Raw genomic sequence first — 25,672 nt, 5'->3', positions numbered from 1 at the left:
AGTTAAAACTACAAATTTGATAAATATCACCTGATGTGAAGTGCATATTTGGCTGCTTAATAGCCTCTTATAATAATTGGCTTTCATTCTGATAACTGGTCGTGCCGATTACGATTAGTGATGGGAGGGTAGTGTATCCCTTTAAGTTGCCTGCGATAACCGGCCGTCAGTTGTTCGGAACGCTGAAAAGACACCTGCGCCATCTGGGGATATGTAACAATTCTGCATCCATATTTAAGGGCAGAAGATTGATAAGTTCATGCATATTTATGAACTTGTTACATACATCATGGAGACCACTGAACCTAGGCCTGCAACTTGAAAGGGGAATTGGTGACGGAATTGAAAGTTTAAACAACTACCGGTCACGTAACTTGACCGAAGTTTGAACTCATGAAGTTTTGAAATCATGATGGTTTTGATCACTCGTCGAAGGATGACGTCGCAGAGACATTGAGTAGGGATTTGCCGTTGAGCTATGCTCTTCACCAAACTTTTAATGTACAGAAAGTTATAACTTGGGTCTTTTCCCAAGTCGGTCTGTACATACAGATGATAGATCCATCAATGGTAGAAAGATACAGTTGATTAAAATAATCAAAACCTAATTATGCAGTTATAAACAAACTTGAATTTGAGCAAAGAATTTCATTTCTTTGGGCTAGGATGAGATTAGAGCCATGTAGTTATACTCCCAGGTTGAACCAGGGGAGGGGGGGAATGGAAGGGGAAGGGGGTAAGAGGGGGAGGAGGGAAGATGGGGGTGCCTATGAGGGATTTGAAAAAGGAGGGGTGTAATGCTGCCTCTCATGTAAGGGGGTGTCATGGTGGTCCTCCCTCACACCCCCAAAAAATGAAAATATCGGAAGAGAAATGGTACTTTAATTCTGAAGCATAGTTGGGCTATAAGTAAGATCTATAACTAGGTGCACATGTAAGGTTGTGCTACTACTGTTTACTTTTTCTGAGGGGGTTTGGGTTTTTACACTCCCATACACCTAGCCCTCTGCATCCACACCAGTTGAGTCCCAAAAATGTCCTTTTCCTCTTTTCAAGTAACTGTATCGTTAGATTAACATTCATAATGATAATGTAAGCATTTCCACTGAGGTGTGCACACTCCTTAATCCAATTTTTGCAGCGAGGGAGTTTGCAGTGGTGTATACAGTCGTCAAATGTTTTGCACTCGTTATGGCAGATATGTGACAATATTACAGTATGTTTAAATTGTATGTTTAGGATGATAATGTGCAGAGATTTGGAAGTTTTAATCAACTGTAATGATTCTCTAAAGATGTTATTACTCTGTTCGGTTCTAGTACAGACGTTGTTAAATAAAGTAGACTGATTTTGTATACTGTAGAATAACCTCTCTCTTACCATCAAAAACACTTGGACAAGAAACTGGTCTGCTAGTCGGTCTCATTCCAATCACGGCAGATTTATGTAAAATCCAGCAGGAAAAAAAGAAAACAAACGCTAACACACAGACCCACTTCACTTTGACACGGAGGAATGTTCCTCTGCATAGTCTTAATTTACATATAAGAATCAGGGCAGAAGCAGCATGTGATTATCGTTGAAATGCTTTTGAAAGTTATACTGATCATTTAGCCTCCCCGATATGTATAGCAGAAAAACAGACTGCCTTTGATTGAAGTAGGAACGACATTCAATATTATTGTATTTTTAACCGTTACAATTTGCACTGATGCCTGGATTGCATTTGATTGGACCAGGAATAACATGGAAAATGACTCAATTTGTACAAGAATTACAAAGCATGCTTGAAGGCTTAGTTCAGGTGTCACAAATGTTTATCTTATATGAAAGAGGACAATAAAAGAAACCCAATAGTGAAGAAATTATTCAAATATCTTTTTTCCGTTTAGGAGATATTCAAGTTTAAAGTTCTATCTGATTGTGTAGAAACCGCTGAAATCAGACTGGCTGTGACGTCAGATCCTCACATTCCTGAAAAGTCTTTGTTATTTTATTAATATATTTTGTCAGATTTTATGACATACAACCAAAAGATACGTCAGGAGATCTCATATGTGTCAAGGGAAGTATTTGAGATAACCATCTGAAGAATGTTTGATTATATTTTTTTAGATTTGTGGAAAAAAATGTTAGTATTTTTTTATGAAATATATTGACACATGTTAAGGAAGTGAGGATGTGACATCACACCCTCACAGTTATAGTCTTTCTACACCAGTCGTTTGCAAAGAAATTTTGAATTCTTCAAAGTGTGATATCTCCTTAACAGAGAATGCTATCATGGTAGTTTCTTCACTATTCTGTTTGTCTTTTTAAAGTTCTTTCATACAAGATAGACATTTCAGACACCCAACCAATCCTTTAATGCCTTGAGTGTTTCTGATGTAGGACCAGGAATATGACAGATGTTGTCCCCTTTCAAATTATACTAATGCCTTGGGTGTTCATGGCCCAGTTTTAAGGACTGTTTTTCTGGTTGTACCATGGAGAGATGGGCAGATTTTGTGAACAGAATTCCAGCTTGGACAGTAAAGCCTCCATTTGTGCTGAGTCATAGGCCTACCACTATCTTTGTTTAACCTTCAAAGTGAAACAAAAGTCCAAAGTTAACGGAGGGACATATCAATTCATAGTTTAACCTATTTCGGGGTATTTGTATTCACAATGCAACCTGAACTTGATGTATTAAACAACTAGTCAACCTTTTTCAGCTGAATTTGGTCGTTCGAATGGAAATTTCGTCGTCCTGGACGATCAGACGACCGTTAAAATTAGCCCTCCCTGCATCTGATTAGAAACAGGAAATACAAACAGTAGCATGTTTTCTGTACATGTACTTCAATAATGTTTTGAGCATCTCTGATGATTGGAATGGGAATAACATATAGAATTAATAATCTGTAAAAATTACTCTTTAAGTGCCTCGGATTGGAACGGGCAAAATCGTTTATGCAATCCTACTTTAATAGCCACATCAAGCAAGCTGACAGAGGTCTTTAATGATGATGTTATTACTAGGTTCTGAAACCACTCAGCAAGTGTAATAATTATCAGAGACGTACAAGATAATGAAGTGGGTCACACTATCTCTCTCCTAAAGTGCGCACTGATTACCATCGTAGCCCCTGGCTACTCTCGTGCCATCGTTAACCTTTGGACTGTTCGGTTCAGAACAATCGAGTGTTGTTTATAATTAACCATAGTTAGAGATGTGAGATTGGTAAATGGATTCTTAATTACCCAACAAAACACAAGGCTTTTATGATTCGTTATATCTCATAAAGGAAAGTGGAAAGTAATGACCATGTCGTTTTAAATAGCTTCGTGGGTGAAACAGGTTGTTTTCCTATCGAGGCATCTGGTCACACTCACCCTAACCTACTATTGTAGGTGTTTAATACGTTAGATGTAGTTACAGCAGAAATCTGTTGTTTGATCTTGGTTTTCCCGTGAAATTACAGGTCCTTTTGTTTTACAGTTTCTATGCAATAAAACAAATGGAATAAACACAAATACATATATAGTACATCCAACTTGAATTGAAATTCTTGGAATTTTTGATGAGGTTTGCGATTCATATTGAAGAATTTATTATCCTATACAATACAACATAGTTTGTGGCAGATTTTTTATATATGTATGTGTGTGTAACATACCAGCATATATTATCCTATTAAGATGTTAATGGATATTCTTTGAAGCTAGGAATTTAGTGCCTTCTGCTATCTAGGCAAGTCAACATGAACATTCCACCAAAACCTGTTTTTATTGACATTCAGATTAACAGAATATCACAGACATACACTATCATATTTTTGCTTTTGATTGGTTGGGGGGGGGGGGTTGGGGTGTGCTTCAATGCACCATTTTTTTGCCCTGCTGATGGAACTTGCTGATAAACTTTGTAATGCATGTATGGCTTTTGCCCTATTTCTGATTGGAGGAATCGATACGCAAGTGTTGACGGATTAATAAGTGAATGATATGTCATCACAAACAGCGACATGAAATATCCAAAAGGTCATCCTGTGTACGACGATGATGTTCTGTCTCGCGTTCAATCACATCTGGAAAAACTGGGTCAGCCCATGAACCCAATCGGAAGTAATAGGCAAGCAGCTGTTGTTCATTTTGAAGGGCAGCTCTCAATGTTGGTGAAGCAAGCCGGCACCAGATGAGAATGATTGTTGTGCCTTGTAGATGATAATAATAATCATAATAAGAATAATACTAATGATGGTGATTGATAACGTGTGCATGATGAAGACTATCATGTCAACAGCTGCTGGCCAGATCTACTATCAACTTTATAGCTAGTACTGTGTTATTAAAAATAATATAGATTATAATACAATATATAAGTTTCTAGTACTCTGTATGACTATAGAAGATGACGAAGGCGGTGGTGTGGGGAGGGGGAGGGGAAGTGGAGGGGGTATTGGAGGAAGAAAATTTTTCACTTTTTGAGGATGATGATAACTTTATGACTTTTTCATAGTATCTTTTTACATCAAAACCTTTTCTGAAAATCTTTTTTTCGTAATTCAACCATCCCTTCACCTCTCAATCGAAATATTTATTGAAACATAGTCAACCACCAAAATTCTTGAGCCGACCTACAATGTTCCTACAATTTAAAGTTTGTCAGATGCCTGTATTTGGTCATATTTCCAGTAACAGAATCTGACTGTATTTCGAGAATGAGTGGATGAAAAAAAAAACGGAACTGTGGCATATTTACATTAATAAGCATTTGTTTTATTTAATTAACAATTTTCCCAATATCTATTTTATATCTGACGGATGAAGGATGAATTCATATTTTCAATATTTTTTTTTGGCCGAATATATTGACAACAACTACAGAGTATATCACATTAATAAGAATAAGCTTATTTCATAATAAAAAAACTTTCCCCATTGTTGTCAATCAGATGTTGGATAACTTTACATTTTAATTTTTTTTTCCACAATTTACTGTAATAATATTCTAACAAGAAAGAACTGGGATGATCTAATATTTAAGTTGTTCTCCTAAAATATTATTATGTAAAATAAAATCAATGCCTAGTAATTATGAACACACTTCATGTTCCATAAATTCAGTAGCATATCCATGCATTGTTCCATACCCTCCCCACCCCCACCCCACCCTACCCCACTCCCACCCCCACCCCACCCTCTCTTAGAAGGCCTGGTTGAGTCACATTGAAACTAGCGTACCATTGGCTCAGATGGGAATGACTTATTCCGTTATAAACTCACCTTTTTTCACAGGTTAATTTTGTTAACGTTAACCTTCCATATAATATTTGGACATCATTAAAATTTTCTTGCAGGTTAATGATGTCGAGGCCTCGGGTATCAACTGGGCCTCTGAGGGTGACAGGCTCTTGGTGGCTGAGATGTGTATCAAACTAGCGGACATCTCCGGGCCTACCAAGCAGAAGGATCTGCACATGAATTGGACGAGCAGGATATCGAAAGAATTTTATGATCAGGTAAGTTGCCGACTGTTTGCCGACTTAGAGCAAGACCACTGGAGAAATGTTTCCATACATGTGTTAGTTTTTGTCATTGTCTTGTACCATTTAAATTTTAATTTTAAAGTAATGTGAGTGATATATCTACTTTTTTATCAAAACTTTTTTAGGACTAATATTTTGCTATTCAAAACTTTAATTCGCATGAATAATTTTTTTTTTATAACAATCAAATGATATGCAAATATGCAAATGATTTCAAATTTGCATATGTTATGTAGATTTCCTAGCTCAAAATTGGTAAAAAAAAGGTTCTTTCATTCAAAAACATGTCTCTATATTTCACATAGGAAGACTGTCCTTTCTGGATATTGAAACATTTTGGATTAAAATTTTAAATATTAATAACTGCTAACATATTCTGGTTTATTTCCTCTGTTAGGGTGATGCAGAAGCCCAGCTTGGTCTGCCCATTTCACCGTACATGGACAGGAATAATTCTCAACTAGCCAAACTACAAGAGGGATTCATAAACCATCTGGTAGCTCCACTGTGCAATGCGTACGGCTCTGCGGGGCTTCTCCCCGGCCTCTGGCTGGACGAGGAAGATAATGACAGCAGTAAGCACGCTTCTTCTATTGATATTCTCTCATTTACATAAATAAAATCCCCTGCCCCGCCCTGCCCCCATCCTCCTACCTCCACCCACTTGTCAAGGAAAATATAAATAAGACTATATAGTAACAGTAAGTTCAAGATTGGTTTATACTGCTGGGAAATTTAACTTTCGCCGCAGAATTGAATTCTAGATCATTTGGTAGAACAAAGCAAGTATGTAGATGAAGTTGTTGTATTCTGTATATAGAGGGTGCTGTACTTATTAGCCCAAACAGTAAGTAAGATATGCCTGATGTTTTAGGTGGATGTTCCTGGTTGGTAGACAGAGAGGAAGAAATCCAAATTGTTTACAAAAAATATGAAAACATGAAATATTGCTGGGAAATTGAACTTTCCCTGCAGAATTGAATTGTACATCATTTGGTACAATGAAGCAAGTATGTACATGAAGCTGTGGTATTAAGTAGAGGGCGCTGTACCTATTAGCCCAAACAGGAAGTAAGATTATGCCTGATGTTTTAGGTGGATGTTCCTTTGTGGTAGTTGTCTACATTGAGAAAACAGAGAGGAAGAAACCCAAATTGTTTGCCAAAAAAAAATAGAAAACAAAATTAAATATCTTGGAAAGAATGAGTGAGTCTGAGAAAGGAGAGTTAAATACACCTCTCTGAAAGGATATAACCAAATATAACAATCAATCTGACTTTATTTGTAGAACGTTGCATGAAGCTGCAACAGCGTTTGACGTGATTTCATTGATATTGTTGGAAATTTTCACATGTTTGATTATGATCTGATGCTGCAAAGTCATTCTAATCCAAATCGATTCAGCAATGACTGATTTTGTGGAAGAATTAGGAAAAAATTTGCATCATTGTAGGCTGAGAGCTAGCTTTCAATAGAAGGTGTACAACACTGCTTTTAGAAAATCCAAACAACTCTTTGTTTGAAAGATTCACAAAAGATATAATGAATGAAGAACACACCTCCCTTTCTCCTCTCCCTACCTCCTCCACCCCCCATTTGCCACCCACTATGCTCCTCTCACAACCCACTCCTGTGATGCAGCACTGCATTTCACATGTTCGATCCGTTACAAATAAGTTATTTTTGTCCGTAGACGCAGACAAGAGCGACAAGGAGGATTCCGATGGGTCGAGCATCAGCCCTAGGAGAGAAAAGAAAGACCAGGATAAGGATGATGAGGAGGATGACGAGGATGATGATGATGATGACTCATCGAGTGATGGAGCTAGTGGTAAGTCACACGGACAGTTATAAACATAGACTAACAGTAGACAGACAGACAGACACACAGACCATTGTACATGTAGAGGTGTCTTCTGGAGTAAAGTCATCACAATGAACCAAACAATTCTCTGACAATCTGGTGATGCTAGCGGTAAGTCACACAGACAGTTATTGCTACAAACAAACAGTAGACAAACAGACAGACAGACACACAGCTATTGTACATATAGAGGTGACTACTGCAGTACAGTCATCACAATGAACCAAACAATTCTCTGACAATCTGGTGATGCTAGCCGTAAGTCACATAGACAGTTATTAACACAGACTAACAGACAGACAGACACACAGACAGACAGACAGACACACAGCATTAATGATCGACATTCTGACATAAATTTAGCTTTACTTATAAACAAAATATTATATGATGAAAAAAAAAAAAAATTGAAACTGAGGAAGATGTAGACAAAAAGGGCGGGGGAAGGGGTTGGAGGGGGGATGCATTGTGGAAATAGAAGTGAGAGTGGCAAAGAAGGAAAATGAAAGACATATGGGAAAGATGTTGTACTTGTTGTTCAGTAGTTTCATCACATGGTTTGATTAGAAGAAATATACTTTCTCAAACTCATGTTTTAGGAAATGAGGCCAGTATTATACAACTAATATGTGGCTTGACATTCATGTGCCACTACTTCTCTTGGTTGGCTTGTTTTTTAAATGTATGCAGCATCATCTGACATTTTTATTCAGGCTGTCACATTTTGATTTGGGCTGTCACATTTTGATTTGGGCTGTCACATTTTTATTTGGGCTGTCACATTTTCCATTTCACAGAAGACTCCAAAGTACGGCCCAAGAGTAGCATCCCACAGAAGACACGCAAGATGGTGAGCATCCTCACCAAACATCTGAAGGAGAACCATGAGATGTGGACGAACGTACTGAAGGAAGAGGATGCCAGCAAGGCCAACGAGGGCGACTCACCGACGGAGGAGAATGTGGTGACCTCCAAACCGATGGCACCCATACGGGAAGACTCAGAGGAGAGGACTTCAGATACCCACTCCATGGAGGATGACAGGCAAGATGGTTCCTCCTCCTCCTCGGCCCCCGCCTCTCCGTGCACGACGACCGACGCAGACAAGGGGGGCAGTAGCAGGGGCCGAGGGGCAAAGTTACAGCAAACTCTCATCGAGAAGGAATCAAAGAAAGAGAAGGAAAAGAGCAACAAGGGTGTGATTCAGAAGGTACCGTCGGTGGTCGTGGAGGGGGAAACGATACTAGGAGAGGGCGCACCTTCAGATCAAAGCACAGAGGTCACTAAAGGAGTAAGGTAGTGACTGCTGAGTTAGGAAAGACCCTCACACAACTATTACCAGCTGTCCTTGTTAGGGAGGATGACGGGACGCTGAGTAAGGACATGAGAAGGTGGTATTAAAGCGTCAAATCCTACTGCCACACAGAGCAGGTAACTAGCATGTCAGGGTTTGTGTCTTGGAATATTTCCAGATAGATAAAAGGGCCTTGACAACGACGTTAATACCCAGAGAGGATCAGTGAAATGGTTTGTTTATAATTCTGAGCATATATTAAAGCCCTCTCTGTTGACCCATTCGCAAACAGTATTCCATGGTGTGGAATTCCCATGTGAGCTTAGAAACATTGATTAAATCTAATATATGATTCTTTTTGACTGTTTAAAGTGGGGGGGGGGGAGGGGGGTGGAGGAGGGAACCGAATCCAGTTATCCTGGCGAGAGTTACGTAGAGTTTCCTATATGCCGAATTTTTGAGATATGTTCAATCTTAAGTTTATACATTTTGTAACAGGAATGGACTTGTAACAGGAATGGAGCAAACAGGTGTGATGTCATACATGCACAACTGTAGGAAAATATTTTTTTTTGGGGTCATTATGCTTCATCCTGCTGTTCAACCTTGAACTGGGTTAAATGTTTCATCTTTCTCTGCCAGAGTTACGAATCACAATGAATGAGTACGATGACAGTCATATTCTGATCAATTCACTCTTAAAACAGAAAACTGAGTTTAAATGTTGGAGAAAAGAGCTTGGTATATTTATTTGTTGTGTCATTTTAACCTCAGACAAATTCAAAGTGTTTTCTCTGTAAAAATGATTGAATGGCATTTGTTAATTTATGCAGTACAAAACCAAAAAGTAGTACGGAAACGTAGCGTCAGCATTGCTTTTACGCACAAACCTGATAGTGGTAACTCCTATTGACATTATGCATATGTATGAGATGAGCACAAAATGTCATCTGCAGTATTAACCTCCAGACTAATATTTCATCACTTAGACTGTTCAGAGGATGTTATATATTTGAGTGGAGTTGGGAAGGGGGGGGGAGGGGAGGGCGATGAAAAGTGTATGGCAAGGATTCAGTTTACTGTAAAATAATACATGTACATGTAGCTATGCAGGTTTTAAAGAGATTCACCTTTAAAATGTGGTTCTAGTCTTTAGTGCTCCTTTAAGGCTACAGTTCCTCCATCCAGAGCTTGTTATTAATGTTATTCATTTTGATTACAATATGTAATAACTTGACAACAAAATGCTCTTTTCTCCAGTTTTGAAAAGCAGGGTTCGCAGCAGGGGTATTTCCAAAACCGTTTGTCCGTGACAGATTTTGAATACATTGTTAAACCAATTAGTTTAGGCAATAAAAGGTGAATTTTTTTCCGTAATTATTGTTATATTGCTTCTAAGAAGCTGACGTAATTGTCTGTGTGCTAGTCTTGGTAGACCAGCCACTCTGACTGATAAAAAACCACTGATTGTCAAAGGATTATACCTTCATAAAAAAAATGGGGGATATTCTAGGTGGGACTGTTTTAACAGTGATCATTAATAGTCCATTAAAAAATATCAGAGTAAACTTTTGTGTTTTACTGTTATATTTAAAAATGATCAAACTTTTCCGATGGTTTGAAAATTACCGTCACTACAAGGATGTCAAAGTGGATGCATGATTGTGGTTCAGGACATATTTCTTAAATCAAAGAAATAAAGTTAAACAAGTCAGTTATTCAGTTCTATACGATTATTGAACTATTTATGCTAGTGGGCATTGTGATTATATCTTTTTTTGAATTATAAAGATATTACACATTTTCTATATTTCTCATTGAATCATGTGAATGATAGGTTTCTAAAGTGAATTAACAAAAGTTTGCAAAATTGTTCCTGTAAACTTATGAAATCATATGGAATGTCGTTACCAGTTTTGTTCCTAAGATATTCTAACCATATTTTAGTTCAGATATTTCCGAATAAGTCATGTCTTAAGACACGGCCGTACGATGAACAATATTTTTTGTTATTCAAGGTGGAACATGTTGTTGCCAGTGGTGTGTGTATTATGCCCTCTTACAATGAGGTATCATTAAATACAGCATATTTTATGATGTACTCAGGTGGAAGAATATATGGTGTAAAAAAGAAGTTACAGATTGTTATTTGTGTAATCGACAAAAGATGATGTAATCCATTGTTTAGGTCACAGGACTTCCAAAACACTCTCCTATTTATTTCAGACTTTTTTTATTTCAATTTATGTTTAACTTTGAATTGACAAAATGAGCCTAATCGATGCATCAGTGTTATTTTATGATATTTTGTTTTTAGCAAACAATTTTTTTAGTTAATGTCATGAATGGTTGTTTGGTGAGTAATGTTAATGTTTGGTTTGACATAATTAGGAGATGTTAGAAGATGTTAACGATGTATAAATATGTTCTCTAGTTTGGTGTACGACTAGGTAGAAGCACAAACATAAATTAGTGTCGCTGCGCAGTTCACTCTATTGACTGGAAAAGTCGAGTTTGGCGAAAAAGAAAATAATAACTGATAAGAGATAGTTATGTTCTCATCTATGCATTTTAGTTCTCTTTCTTCAAAGAATGATATATTATGCCTTTATGTTTTTGCTTGACAGGCTGCTCCTAATCTTCACAAATTAGTTAAAACAATAAAGTGCACGCAACACAGTTGTTACTAAATTTGCATTTCCAAGCTCTCGACACATACGCATAGAGATAAACATAGATTTACTCCAAGACATACGGTTGTAAATGTGTCAGTGAAAATGTTTATCTCGTTAAGTAACAAGTTGATTCATTGGATTGGAAACATTTATTCTTTAGGCTGAGGAAGTGTTTTCTTTGGGTGGGGGGGGGGTGATGGAGAGGGGTATTATAACTGTGGAAAATGAGTTATAGTGATAAAAAACCTATGAATTGAGGGCAAATTTGGTAGACTGCTCTTTCATGCGATCAATATTTAGCCAGGGAAATGGCCAATTTCTACACCATCTGCTCTGCAGACAAACGTATTTAAATTCTTGGTCAGTAATTTCATGGTTCTTTTTGCTTTTTCTTTAATAAAAAAAGGAAAACAAAAAGCCTCAATCAGGTGACTATCAAATTAAAAAGTGCAAAAGGGTGAGATTAATGAGACTTTGAAAATGGTAGATAATTAGCCAAAGAATATAGAGTCCTGAAGCAATCATAAAAGTGTTCCAGAAATTCCAAACACTCGTAGAAAAGTCGGGCAACTCGTCGACCTGTTGGTAGCGTTGGACATTGTCGAGGGGTTTCTTTGATGATGTAATTAATGGAGTTGCGAAATCCTGTTAGTAGCACGGGTACAACATTGGAGAGAATTGCAAATGTGGGACTCTACAGCGGTGCCCCAAATCAACAGAGGGTGCTCTCATATCGGTTCCATCTAGTTTCCACAAAACTTGACAAGTTGTAGTCTGTGATTGCCAATCATTACATTATTGTGAGTCGATCACTGCTGGTTACATGTTTGATTCTAACGACTGAAAAAGAGATCTTTTGAAACATATTCTGCACATTTCAAGTCAAAGTAAATCTATGCTTTCTGAAGTACTTTTTTTGGTTCAGCCAAATTGCACAAGTTAATCTGGCGTGTTCGCTTGCTAACGAGCGCTTTCACATAATCGTTCTAATTCAGAAATCTATTAAAACAGTAGAGATGTAATGCAATACGGACCATTGTGATAGCCCCCTCTGTTGAAATGCTGGAGAAAAACCTCATTATATTGGTTTGTGGTGTAATAGGTTCCACTATAATATGCTGCCAGGATTACATTTTGAAGTGGTCCACAGATTTATAAATATATATATATATTTGTTTTTTGGGGTATTCTGAAAATCTGTTAGCCCTCTATTTGTACAAATTTATGAAAATATATGAAAAACGCTTAACAGAATTATGGATTATTTGGAGAGGACCACATAGTCAAAATAGTGAATAATTATTTTAGCTGCTGTGAAACCTTTGATTTTTCCCCCCAGCATATTTGCATCTATCTGCCTGATAATTCACAAGGCATTAAAAGGAGCAGTTTGTATATATACTTTGCACAAAAACCAAAACAGGTGCCAAGTTGCACAAGATGAGAGAATCTAGAAATATTAAATGGTGGGGAGTTAGAACCATACTTTGTGATTTTTGTCAGAGTGGACTTGTTTTTTGATATTTTTTTAAAGAAAATGCTCATAAAGAACACTTCCCAAAGGAAGAAAAAAAAAATCCATTTGGAAGGAAGTTGTGTCAGTGTTGCTTCATCCGACAAGAATATATAAGGAAGCTTTAAATGGACATTACAGAGTAGTTCCTTTTTATACTTACATGATTTTTGTGGATTTAGTTTAGCAGTGAAAAAGCAGTACATGTCTCTTGTGAAAAAACTTTGTCGCTTAGAATTCTAGACTATCATGGAGTGTTAGCTCAGTGGTTAACACCGGTGCCTTTCAATCATAAGGTCCCCGGTTCGAGTCACTCCCAGATTAATGTATGTCGTCCAGTTACAGAGTTGTTGACAATTAACAATTCATAATCATGGACGTTAAATATGAATGTGAGAGACTGACTTCGGTCAGCTTGCGGCTTTGATAAGCCAATTAGGCTTCTTCGCGAGTTCCTGCTTGCAGGAGGATCTAATATACATATCATAAAAATGCAAAACATGGAAATTCATTATGAAGAAAGTAGGGTGTCCTTTTTTTCTGGCAAGAAAGCAAGTTAATTACATAACATATGTGTATCTCTATCATCACATACAGAAACTCTTGTTACACTCGCAAGTGGTTTGATATGGTCAGTTTGGAGGGAAAGACTTTTCTAGTTTCAAGGCGTCCTTTGCGGTGTGGGGGTGGGGGTCAGGGGGGCGGCATTAAAGAGGGAAGGAGCATCTTTGTTTTAACTGGCATTATTTTTTATAACCTCAGCCAGTTGAAGGATAGTTTATATATAATCAAGAATTAGATATTTTAGATTTGATTATATGATTAACAAATTATGTGAATTCTCTGTAAAGGGTTTGGTTGTAATATCGATTGTGGAAACTGTTTCTTTGGTTTATTTTTTTGTGAGTTTGAGTAAATGGATTCAAATCTTGTCTTTCTACCTTTTATTTTTAACTATGTACAAACCGATGTTTTCTTTTCTTTAAAATTTGTTCGTAATCATGTCTGCAGGCGATTGAACCGTTTTTGAAAGGAATGTTTGAAGTATTCAGTCGTAGTTGGGAGGTATGCTGTTTTGTCTGGTGGGCGTACTCACTGAGAATGTATGGGTAGCTGAGGGCGCTTGTCTTACACTGCACAAAGCTGAGTTACAATGATTCAATTCTTAATTCTCAATAAGTGTCTAATTGCTTGTAATATTTTATTGTAACTCCAGGACTGTGATTTGTTGAGGTATGCACAGCCATTCTTGGACATTTATCTTTTAACCATTCAGCACTGCTTGTTGATATGTCTAATCCTCAATGTTGATTCTTGATATGTGTAGCTGTTATTGTGTGTAGCTATTATTGTGTGTAGCTATGCTTGTCCCATTTGATCCGTGCTAAATGTGTAGCTATTATTGTGTGTAGCTATACTTGTCCAAATTGATCCGTGCTATATGTGGAGCTATTATTGTGTGTAGCTATGCTTGTCACCGTTCGTCAATGATATATGTGTAACTATTATTGTGTGTAGCTATACTTGTCCAAATTGATCCGTGCTATATGTGGAGCTATTATTGTGTGTAGCTATGCTTGTCACCGTTCATCAATGATATATGTGTAGCTGGTATTGTGTGTAGCTATACTTGTTACTGTTGATCCATGCTATATGTTTAGCTATTATTTTGATTAGCTATGCTTGTCACTGTTGATCCATGATATATGTGTAGCTATTATTGTGTGTAGCTATGCTTGTCCCAATTGATCCGTGCTATATGTGTAGCTATTGATATATGTGTAGCTATTATTGTGTGTAGCTATGCTTGTTACTGTTGATCCATGCTGTATGTGTAGCTATTATTTTGAGAAGCTATGCTTGTCACTGTTGATCCATGATATATGTGTAGCTATTATTGTGTGTAGCTATGCTTGTCCCAATTGATCCGTGCTATATGTGTAGCTATTGATATATGTGTAGCTATTATTGTGTGTAGCTATGCTTGTCACTGTTGATCCATGATATATGTACCCTTTTACAAGCATAACATAACATTCAAGCTTTTCTTTCTTAGGGCAATTAGTTGTTATTATATTCATCATAAATTATTCTAATTAAGTTGAACAATCCATAAATAAAAAAAAGCAAAAGTCTAAAAGAGGTTTCGGTGAGAGCACAGTTTGATTCTCAAGGCCCTCTGCTCATTAAAATTTATCGCAGATTTTAGTCCTATTGTAATAACTGATGTTGATTATATTTATCGTACCTCAAAATCTAGCAGATTATTAGCATACCGATTAATGTCTGTAATGTGCTAGAAAGCATTGTAAATCTTTAATTGCCATCTCTCCTCTAAACCTTGATAGCATTCTGCGATGATTTGGACTCTTCTAATTCTTCAAGTTCATTGCTCTTTCATTTTCATTACATCCGTTGATATGCTTATGAGTATATGCTTATCCACCCAGTTGGGACAAGTGTTTCTATACTGTAGTGGCAAGTCCTGCTTCAGAGCACTCGTACTGTCAGTACGAGCAGTATGAACATCATGTTTCTATCAGATCAAGGTTTGTACTGTCAATACCAGTGCTTTGAAGCATGATATGGGAGTATAGTTTGTAGAGGTAATAGCATCAGGAATTATCCCAACTGGCTGGTTTTCCTGTTTTGACCTGACTTTAGTGGTTTTCCATTGATCAGCAGTCAGTGGTTTTTGTGAGTTAGGGTGTACCACATTCATAGAAAACTTGTGTTCTATGGAACGCCGAACAATTATCGCAAGTTATGTCCATGTTTGCCGAAAGATGCAGCGATATTGTAAACTGATATCGTATGTTGTTGGTGTGAACATTAATGTTGCTGTTGTAAAATGACATGTATGTGGTGTTCCTTGATCGTGATTTTAACAAAATTAAGAATCTTCTGAATATCGTCGTATTTGGCAACGCTTACTTTTGATGCTCATACGGAACGCAAGAAGGCTCACACAATACGATGATGTTTGAAACGACACTGCACAGTAGCAACGTCCATGTTCACATCAACAAAAATTTTTTTGTCAAATGTAGCTGTGCTGTGGTAGCATTACTAAAAGGCACTATATTTTAACTACCTTACCACCAAGATTACATGACTTTACAATGCTTGAATGTGGTAGAGTTTATAGCTATAAAATTGTGACAATGCTGTTATGATGGCAAGCAAAATAAGGTATGTGAATTCCCAGGTGTGTGAAAAGCCCAGGTCTGAATGATTCCAAGGTCTCCCATCCTTCCCCCCCCCCCCATCTACCAGTCTGGCAAAGTCTTAACATGTGAACTCTGGTGTTACTATATTTATATGTAAATATGAAGCGATGATTACAAATGAATTTGAATTGTTCTTTTCAGTTAAGATATGTTTCTTGTGTTTTTCAAAGCTTTACCTTTTCTGATACCAAGTCATCATCTTGTTGTTTTTTTTTTCTCTGGGGGAGGGGGAGGGGGGGGGAAGGAGGGGTTTGTTCAATATGCTTACTTTGATTTTAGTAAATTATGAGATTAAAGAATGAAGAACAAAAAAAAACAATTCAATTGTTTCATGACACCTTAATCTTTCAGAGATGCTGGAACAAATATTTTAGATGTTATTTAGATGCATTAATGAAAAACAGAACAAAAAATAAACAATTAGATTAAATTCAAAACCGATGAAGGAAGCCTTTTGGTAACTTTGTCCTGGTACGTAATTATTATTATGATTAATATTATTATTATGATTATTATTATGATCCTCATTATTATTATTATTATTATCATTATTATTATAGTGTATTTGTGGAATTCTCTCTGTACATGAAAAGATTAATATTTGTACAAAGATAGTGTACAGGCTAGGATGTAACTATATCTGTGTGTAGGCGAGGTAAATTGAATAAAACAAAATGTATATCAAACTCATCTCTCTTTCATTTTGTGGTACTACTGTTTTGGAGTTTTACGTAATCTTATTTCCATGGTTGAGCCTGGTCGTCTTTGCAGTAAAAAATTGATCTGAGTGAGGTGGGCTGGACTAGGGTGAGGCAGGTTTGGGTGGGGTAGGTTTGGGTGGGGTAGGCTGTAGGAATTAAGCAAACACGAATGTGAGTATGTCAGTCTCAATCCCTTAGTGTCTCAATCAGGTGCCCTGGTCTCCCAATGCAACCTACCCCCACTCCCAACCAGCACTTCCCCCACCCCTAAATATTAACCTCTCCCACTCCCAACCAGCAATACCCCCTACCTAATTTCATCATTACCCACTCCCACCAACACCTAGCTGTCTTTTTGCCTGATGCCACTGATGGTAACCAAATTTAAACAAATTGTTCTAACTATTTAGATGCTTGCTAAGAAGGCCTTTTTTGCCCTTCCGTTTCCGTTTGGTGAACTTCTACGAGTAGAGAGTCTATACAACAGCTTTCAAAGCATATCCATGTGATAGCTCATGGCAAGCCTCTTATCGATGAGTAGTTATATCATTTCCACTGTCACCCCTGCTCCCTGGACTGTGATCTATATCCCAGTGGACGAGAATGTACCGCTTAAACCATTCCTGCTCCCTGGACTGCATCTTCATCTCAGTGGACGAGAATGTACCGCTTAAACCATTCCTGCTCCCTGGTCTGTCATCTACATCCCAGTGGACGAGAATGTACCGCTTAAAGCACCCCTGCTCCCTGGACTGTCATCTACATCCCAGTGGACGAGAATGTACCGCTTAAAGCACCCCTGCTCCCTGGACTGTCATCTTCATCCCAGTGGACGAGAATGTACCGCTTAAACCATTCCTGCTCCCTGGACTGCATCTTCATCTCAGTGGACGAGAATGTACCGCTTAAACCATTCCTGCTCCCTGGTCTGTCATCTACATCCCAGTGGACGAGAATGTACCGCTTAAAGCACCCCTGCTCCCTGGACTGTCATCTAAATCCCAGTGGAAGAGAATGTACCGCTTAAACCACCCCTGCTCCCTGGACTGTCATCTTCATCCCAGTGGACGAGTATGTACCGCTTAAACCATCCCTGCTCCCTGGACTGTCATCTAAATCCCAGTGGAAGAGAATGTACCGCTTAAACCACCCCTGCTCCCTGGACTGTCATCTACACAACAGTGGACGAGAATGTACCGCTTAAGCTGACAACTCGAGGCGATTCAAATACCTCTTTTCAAATCAGCAGAAGAAGGGGGAAACTTTATCTTTATTCTGTTCATCGGAAACTTATGCAAATGAATAATTCATTGTCATAGAGATCTAATATACAATATTCATGGTCCAGTAACGTACCGGCAAATGGTATGGGAAGGAGGGGCGGCGAAGGGAGGGTAGCTGTGACCATGAAAGGGATGCTATTGCCTTCTATAACTTATATTTTATATGAGTGATTATTGCTGTTGATGCAGTCGACCAGGTCACAGTCTTGACTTGTATTGCACCTATAAAAGCTATCGAAACATCCAAACCCCGTCCTCGTCACCGTCACCGTCCCAACCTCATTACCATTCAGTCTTTCAAATTGCATTAATTGTAAACAACGTGATCAAGCTGGCTGCAAAGAGATCAAAATTTGATATTTTAGAAATATGATTATAATATTTTGTATTAAGCTAAATACACATTTCTGTATATGTGTGGAACACAGTCATTTGGGGGCGGTGGGGGGGGGGGGGACCTAACCACGCAAATGCCGTAGTTTCAGAAGATCAATAAGCACATCAAGTCACTGCGGACTAATCAAAGTCTTGTAGTTGACGAATTCCCGATCCCTGTGATTCCCAAATCTACTTGCATAAACTCAAAACCCTATGAATTCTGTTTCGGGTTTCAAATAACCATGCTATCCAGCCATTCAGATCCCTATATAAGATTAGTCACATGTAGTTAACGTGGGCTTTGTCCTTTCCTCATTCAAAACGGTACTGAAATGTGAATAGGTATTGTTTTTTGAAAGTTCGGGCTTACTTTGTGACCGTCTGCATATACTATAGTTGTAAAGGGAGACAACTTACAGTAAGACCACTCTTGCGAGCATAATCTTATGCAACCTTTTGTGAATAAGAAGATTTCACGGCATCCGTTTGTCTTTAACTGTTTGCTTCGAAGTCATCGTTAGTATCGGGGCATAAGCCCATTGTACATTTACGTCTTGGAAGGAAACGACATTTCACTACTTGCTTCAATGTAAAAAAAGACAAGCGTGAGCTTATTTTGTTAATAAATATATTCAGATCCGTTGTTTTAATGAGAGTAAAACAGGTTGAATAGAGATTTCGTTGAAGGCAGTGTTGTTCACTGTTACCAATAGACTGTATCCAACCAACAATTCTAATTTAAGCTCGTAGAAAGTTAACTTGTCAAATGGCTCAGAGGGTAGAGCAGTGGACTGGTAACCTGATGAACTGAGTTCGACTCCATTAATGATTATAAACGTTTAAAAATTCTTTTTCTCTTTCAGCAGTCCACACTGAAGTCTTGATATATTAATTCAACTGTATAATTTACTAGCTGATGTGATGGCCGATGCTATAGAGGGTGATGAAAGACTCATTCCTCGTCGGTCGTGTAAATCGTGGCTAGGGTTCAAGACAGGCCTCTGGTGATAATACCTCAGGTTGTGGCATGGTGCTTTTTTGTGGCCTAGGATCCCGTACCATGTCTCCCTTGTTGTCGCAAAAGAACCCGGGAGGATGCGCAGAAGGTCGGTCAAAACGGCCAGAAGCGTCCTAAGTGGCGTGCGTGAATCCTTGCCTTTGGCCAGAGGTGGTGACATCTCTGCGACCGGCATGCTTGCAGCCACCGTCCACCGCCTGATGAGGCGCTATTCTCCTAAAAATGAATCTACGGATGCCTTTAAGAGCCATATAATTATTTTATATTGAAAAACAACCTGTTTCAAACTAGCGCCATCGAATTCCTAAAATGCCGTTTTTTTACTTGTCACGTTGAAGGTGAATGAATTTGATTGTAATGGGTTATTTGTGTTAAGCCAATCAAAACATTCAAACAGTCATGCGGTTCACAAGGTTTTGCAGGAACTTAATTAAACTCATTGTTTGACATAAATGTGTTTGCAAAGATTTACACTACCTACACCAAAACGGCATTATATACGTTGCAATGCCAGAGACATACAAGCCAGCAAGACCATGTGAGATAAACTGTTAATATATATACTATAATAAACTGTTAATGTACTATAATAAACTGTTAATACATACATATACATATAATTCAATCTATATCACTTTCGCAAGAAAACAAAAGTGTCAATATGGTCCCATTCTAAGCCACAGTGTTGTAGCAAATTCTCATCCCGCATAGTAGGTTGTTTCGGAAACAGTGATTTTTAAGAACCTTGTTTGAGATTCACAAAAAAAGAAATGCCCGTGTTGTGTTTTGTAAACTTCAGGAACAAAATTAACTTTGATATGCCGTGGACCGTTAAAAACCACTGCTCTCAGTCAAGCTAGGGTTGTATTCCTATAACACAACTATTTATTTCTTGGTTGTTTTTTGGAATGACCCTTTAAACAGTTGAGGTTCACTAGTTAAAGTGACTGGACCTTTTAGTTTAGTACACAGCCCATCAGAGTAGTTCCTCAGTTGCACTACAAAACTCAATAGGAGAAATTAAGATTATATGGTCTCAAATGACATGTTTATAATTATTCAAAATTTATTAAGGACAAATGGTGTTGAATATGCCATCCAAGGGTGCTCTGTTGCTTATATGAAGTTTAACGAACGTTAACATTAACTATAAGAACTACAATGAGGAGCCGACGTCACCATCAAGTTAGCCTAAGCGAATATTCCAGAAATAAGTATCTTTAACGAAACATATATTGAAAAATACTGGAATAGCTACAGAAACATTATTGGACTCAAACTTGTCTCTTTTTTTTGTGGTATTATAACATATCAAAACTAAAATCTGCCTTATTCATTATTTAATTATTTAATATAGTTATAAAGTTACAGCAAAATCTATCCGTCGATCATTCTCCATTGATTGAATACCGGGGACACTTTTTACGAAAAGTCACCCAGAAAAGAACCTGGGTACGAAAACCAAACTACCGAACGTCTGATCCGCTCTCAACCCCAGTCCCCTTGCACCGAGACTGTGACTGTGTGATCATCGTCGGGTGTGTATAACCATTCCCCTCGAATGGGAACAGATACTACACATGATCTTCGGGGATGTCTTCAACTCTTCGGTCTATCTGTTCGTTGTACACGTCTCAGGATAAAACTAGTTTGATCTCGGAAGAATATTATCCCATTCCTTGTTCTTTATTTTATTTGTTCTATAAGTCAATGAACTGCATTCTGATGAACAATGAACAAATGAAGATAACTGCCATTTCTGGAATACCAAGTAGTCCCCGTTATGTCCAACACGTAACCCACCAATGGACTTTATCGATACTCAACCACATATGCCTTATTTGAAACAAGTTTATAACAATAGAGATTAATGCCATTCAAGTGGTCCATTTGCTTTCATACTTCTCAACCCTGTACGACAAGATGTTTACACTTTATGAGCAGTCGAGAATCACAGTGAACGTTTAGCGCTTTAATCGTCTTCCGGTAACACGTGTCAAGCATTCAATTATTGATGACAATATAACAACGAAAATACATTAAGCATATGGACATTAATTTACTCTTACTTGAGGTACGTCCGTGAGGCTCATTTGCTTTCATTATTATCATTTGCTGCAAAATCAACTTTGGTAGCATATTTTCTCGCAATCTGCATGGGAAATCAAACTCGACCTCTTCAAGGAAACTTAAGGTCCCTGAAAAAGCACCGTGTAATGGTATCCCCTCAGTAGGACCAGGGATGATTATATAAGAAAACCCCTTTCATGGGTTCCAAATGAGCAAAATAGAAGACTGAAAATTAAATTCGTTTACAATTCGTTATTTGTACAAGTGGATAGATCCAGTTATGTTTTTGTATTATATATATATATATATATATATATATATATATATATATATATATGTGTGTGCGTGTGTGTGTGTGTGTGTCAATTTTGTTAATCTGTGACGTCATAGTTCCACTATGATATGAAACCGTTCACTTTCTCTTTGTTTTTTCTTTTCATGTTTTCAAAGCAAAGTGTTATTAGTGTTGACACTGAAATTAATGCCATCAGTAGTCCGTGTTTTAGAAGAAAAGAAACATAATGTAACAAATGTATAGAGCCAAATCATATAGAAAAAAAATGAAGCATGTGGGGTTCAATGATTAGCTTTGATCAAGTCAGGGACGTATACATTAACAATGTGCCAAAGGTTTATGGATCGATTCCTTCTAGACCGACGAGCAAGTTTCTTTGTTGACCGACTGCACACGCTGGTCAAGAAATGATGCGAAATATAAACCAATAAAGATAAACAATAAAAACAAGTCCGTCAGGAAGAGGAATTTATACCCCAACTTTTCTCTGGAGTGTATATCAAGACCTAGTTGGGGGGGGGGGGGGGAGAGGGGACGAAAATCCCCCGAAAGCTACAGCGCTCTTTTGATATTTCTTTTACATTCATAAAGCCAACTTGTAAAAAGCACAACCATACATGTGAGACAGATGGGTTTTTTTTATTTCTCTGGAATGTATTTCAAAGGACTGGTAGGGGTCAGTATACTGAGGGGGTCAGTATACTTAGGGGGTCAGTAAACTGAGGGGGTAATCCACCGGAAGATATGTCTTGTTCTCTCGTCGATAACGACTTTAAATCGCTCGAAGATGTCAGAAAGAGGAATTATTCTCAAAATTTCTTGGCAATATTTCAGAGTCCTATACTGGAATCCAGTATAGGAAAAAATCCCAGCGAACTTTAGGCTCGTAAATTTCATCCTGTAATGACAGGTATTGTAAGATTTGCAGTCTTGAGCTATCTTTCTGTTCCCTATTGTTTTATACACAATTATACAATATTGGCAATTATGCAAATCATGCTACAAAAGATGCGACTAATTTTACACGCTATCGAACACATATATAAGAGGAAGTTTTAATAGGTCCTACAGATTCTAAGTTAAGTAAACGTTTGATATATTTTATCGAAAAATAATTTTAAAGACGTCCAAAATTTATGACTAGGCCTATCTAAAGCAGTTTGTCTTTGAGTTTTATGGCAGTGCTTAACTGTTTATGGTTTGGCTATACTTTACCTATTTGTTCTAATTAGTTTACCATTAAATTTGATTTGAGCCAATGTTTACCGGGAATTTGGCATTTTCATTAATATAACAGCAGTCCATAACTTTTTTTGTACAGATTGGTTACTAAATTACCTTATACATTTCACTCTTTTTCAGCTCAGCAAAAGAAAATTCTCAAGCACACAGTGGAATAATAGCAGGAGCATAGCCAGGAATTTGCCAAGGGAGGGGCGAAAATGTAGGCAAACTATCAGAGCCGTAGATATTGCATGCAAACTATCTAAGCGTATAGTGCCACCATGGTTGGCGCGAAGCGTATACGAAAATTTTGGCTGAAAATGCCTCCCAGATGGCTGGAAATGGCACTTCCCGGGCCTTGTAAGTTGCATCTTAGCATTTTCTCTTTTGAAATTACTAGCGATATCATAAAAACATTAACAAAAAATAATAAATATATGCTGAAGGAGGGGGGGGGGGCGGCTGCCCCCTTCGCCCCCACTGGCTACGCGCCTGAATTGTAGGCCACAAAATTAATTGTTGCTGTAAGCTTACCTCAAGAATTATTTCTCAAGTGAAACAGGAGCGTTTTTAGTGTGAAGGAATTGTTATGCAAGTGTTATTCATGTGTAGAAGTACTACAGGCCTATGTATTATTATGAATTCATAAATCCTAACAATAGGCCCATTATTAGCAAATAGTTATATTACCATAATAAAAACTAACCAAAGTATTGCAAAATTACAGGCTTTCGCTTTCCGTGAATTCTTACTTTAAACTTGTTCAAGTAATCAGTTCTTCATTGGATAGAACTCAGAAACCCTTTTCCCACAAACAAAACAAAATCTTCCCAGTGTATTTATTTTTTTTGCATCTGGTTGAGTTATTATGATATAGTTTTATATTTCCGTTCAATTGATTCAACATGAAATCCGGAATATTGAGTTGACTAACACTTCCGTACCCGATCCATACCCGAGGACAATATCTAGACATATGTACTAGTTGTAACACATATTGCCATATAGTAAAGTCCGTATTGTTTGTTGGGCAAAGGAGAAGGGGGGGGGGGGTTCGTCATGCGCGGTAGGACTATCTAAGCGGAGCGCCACCATTGGTTGGCGCGGAGCGTACAAAAAAAAATTCAGCTTTTTGAACCCCCCAGATGGCCGGAAACGGCACTTCCCGAGTGTTTCAAGAAAGAAGGAGCAGCCCCCATTTCAAAATTCTCCCCGCTTCTTGGAACACTTGACGCAAATTTCGGGGGGCTGAACATACCTTCAGCCCCCCACTTTTTCATCGCTGCCACTGGAGTTCGGGATTTTCATGGAGTCAAAACTCGAGGGCGCCCGAGCAAGGAGTGGAGCGACCGAGCAGGGAGAGGGTGTGGTTCTCCCTCCCCCACCCCAGGGAGTTTGTGCAATTTTTACATCGAAATTGAGCGATCTGGTGAACACCTAAGCTGGAATTTTTGGACATTTTCAATCAAATGACAACATGAAAATGCTTAGCCACAAAAATCGTAAAAGAGGGCAAACAACGGAGTAAAAGAGGTAGCATGTCCAATGAAATTGTTGAAGTGTAAAAGAAAAGTGAAAAAGAGAAATACATCAAAAATGTGTTTGTATTTTCCTGAAAAAGCATTTCTTTCAAATTTCTGCGAATGAAGAAAAAACACCCTATCAACAATAATGTAATTCTTAAAATAGCTCTTTTATTGGCATTCAGTCTCATAAAAACTAAAAAAGTAAGTACTGTGATCATAATAGATAATTGACAGATGCACATATCAGGGTAAATTTCAACTGGCTTGAGAGTGTTGCCCCCCCCCCCCCACCTCAGCGGCCCCCAGATTTTGTGAAAAATTTGCGATTTTGCGATTTTACCCTCAAAATGGGGCATTTGGGGATTTTGTAGGGGTATAAATGACAATTTGCCCTGGAAAACGCCAAAATTCCATTGAAAAAACTGGTCTGTGCGGGGGGGGGGGGGGGTTCGTACGAACCCCCCGAACCCTCCTGGCTACGGGCCTGAATGCTATCGGCAGAGAAATTAGACGGAGCATGTGTTAATGCGTATCGGTCAATTTGTCTTTGTCAAATATGCGCTGGGTCGATCCTTATACTATTCATCACGCAATATGAGCGATTCGTTCCTACGATTGCGCTGGCCCCTATATAAAGCGTATGTAGAAAGGGGCGGAAAAGATAACAGCCGTAACATTTTCCTATTTTAATGTAGGGAGACACTTTCGCGGCTTCGCTTAGACGGAGAAGTGGAAAAGACCTCTCAGTGCAACTTCACTGAAAAACTTCGTAATTGTAATCGTTCAGTTTCATGTGTCGGTATTGTTTCTATGTGTTTTTTAGTTGCTTGATAGTTGAGATAGAACTACTGCTGGGTTGCAACCATGCATGCAGCTTTAAATAAGGCAAGCCTATTACAGGACGACTGAGACTGACGGTAGCTATCAGGTTATGCAGTCAGTCCGGTGATGAACGCTTTACATATATAATTTCTGTAGGTAAATTCTGTTCTCGCTGTTCTCGCCGTTGGTGAACACTATACACCAAACAATTTATTCTCAAGCCAAATTATAGAATAAACCCAGCTCTC

The 25,672-nt window shown here is 38.0% G+C and overlaps 1 protein-coding gene across 2 annotated transcripts in view; it reads left to right on the top strand.

The window, feature by feature from the left end:
• The window catches only part of LOC139968498 (cGMP-inhibited 3',5'-cyclic phosphodiesterase 3A-like), a 131,961-nt gene extending 122,894 nt beyond the window's left edge, over positions 1–9,067 (top strand). For both annotated transcript variants that reach the window (XM_071972621.1, XM_071972622.1), the window contains exons 10-13: positions 5,343–5,504; positions 5,929–6,106; positions 7,225–7,362; positions 8,193–9,067. In XM_071972621.1, the coding sequence (XP_071828722.1) occupies positions 5,343–5,504; positions 5,929–6,106; positions 7,225–7,362; positions 8,193–8,695 (981 nt within the window). In that variant the 3' untranslated portion in view covers positions 8,696–9,067. The remainder of the gene's footprint in view (positions 1–5,342; positions 5,505–5,928; positions 6,107–7,224; positions 7,363–8,192) is intronic.
• The last annotated feature ends 16,605 nt before the right edge of the window (positions 9,068–25,672 follow it).

This window comes from Apostichopus japonicus, chromosome 1 (assembly GCF_037975245.1).
Source record: "Apostichopus japonicus isolate 1M-3 chromosome 1, ASM3797524v1, whole genome shotgun sequence".
Lineage (NCBI taxonomy): Eukaryota > Metazoa > Echinodermata > Holothuroidea > Aspidochirotida > Stichopodidae > Apostichopus > Apostichopus japonicus.
Note: the sequence above shows the minus strand (reverse complement) of the source record. Positions and strands in the feature narration are given on the sequence as shown.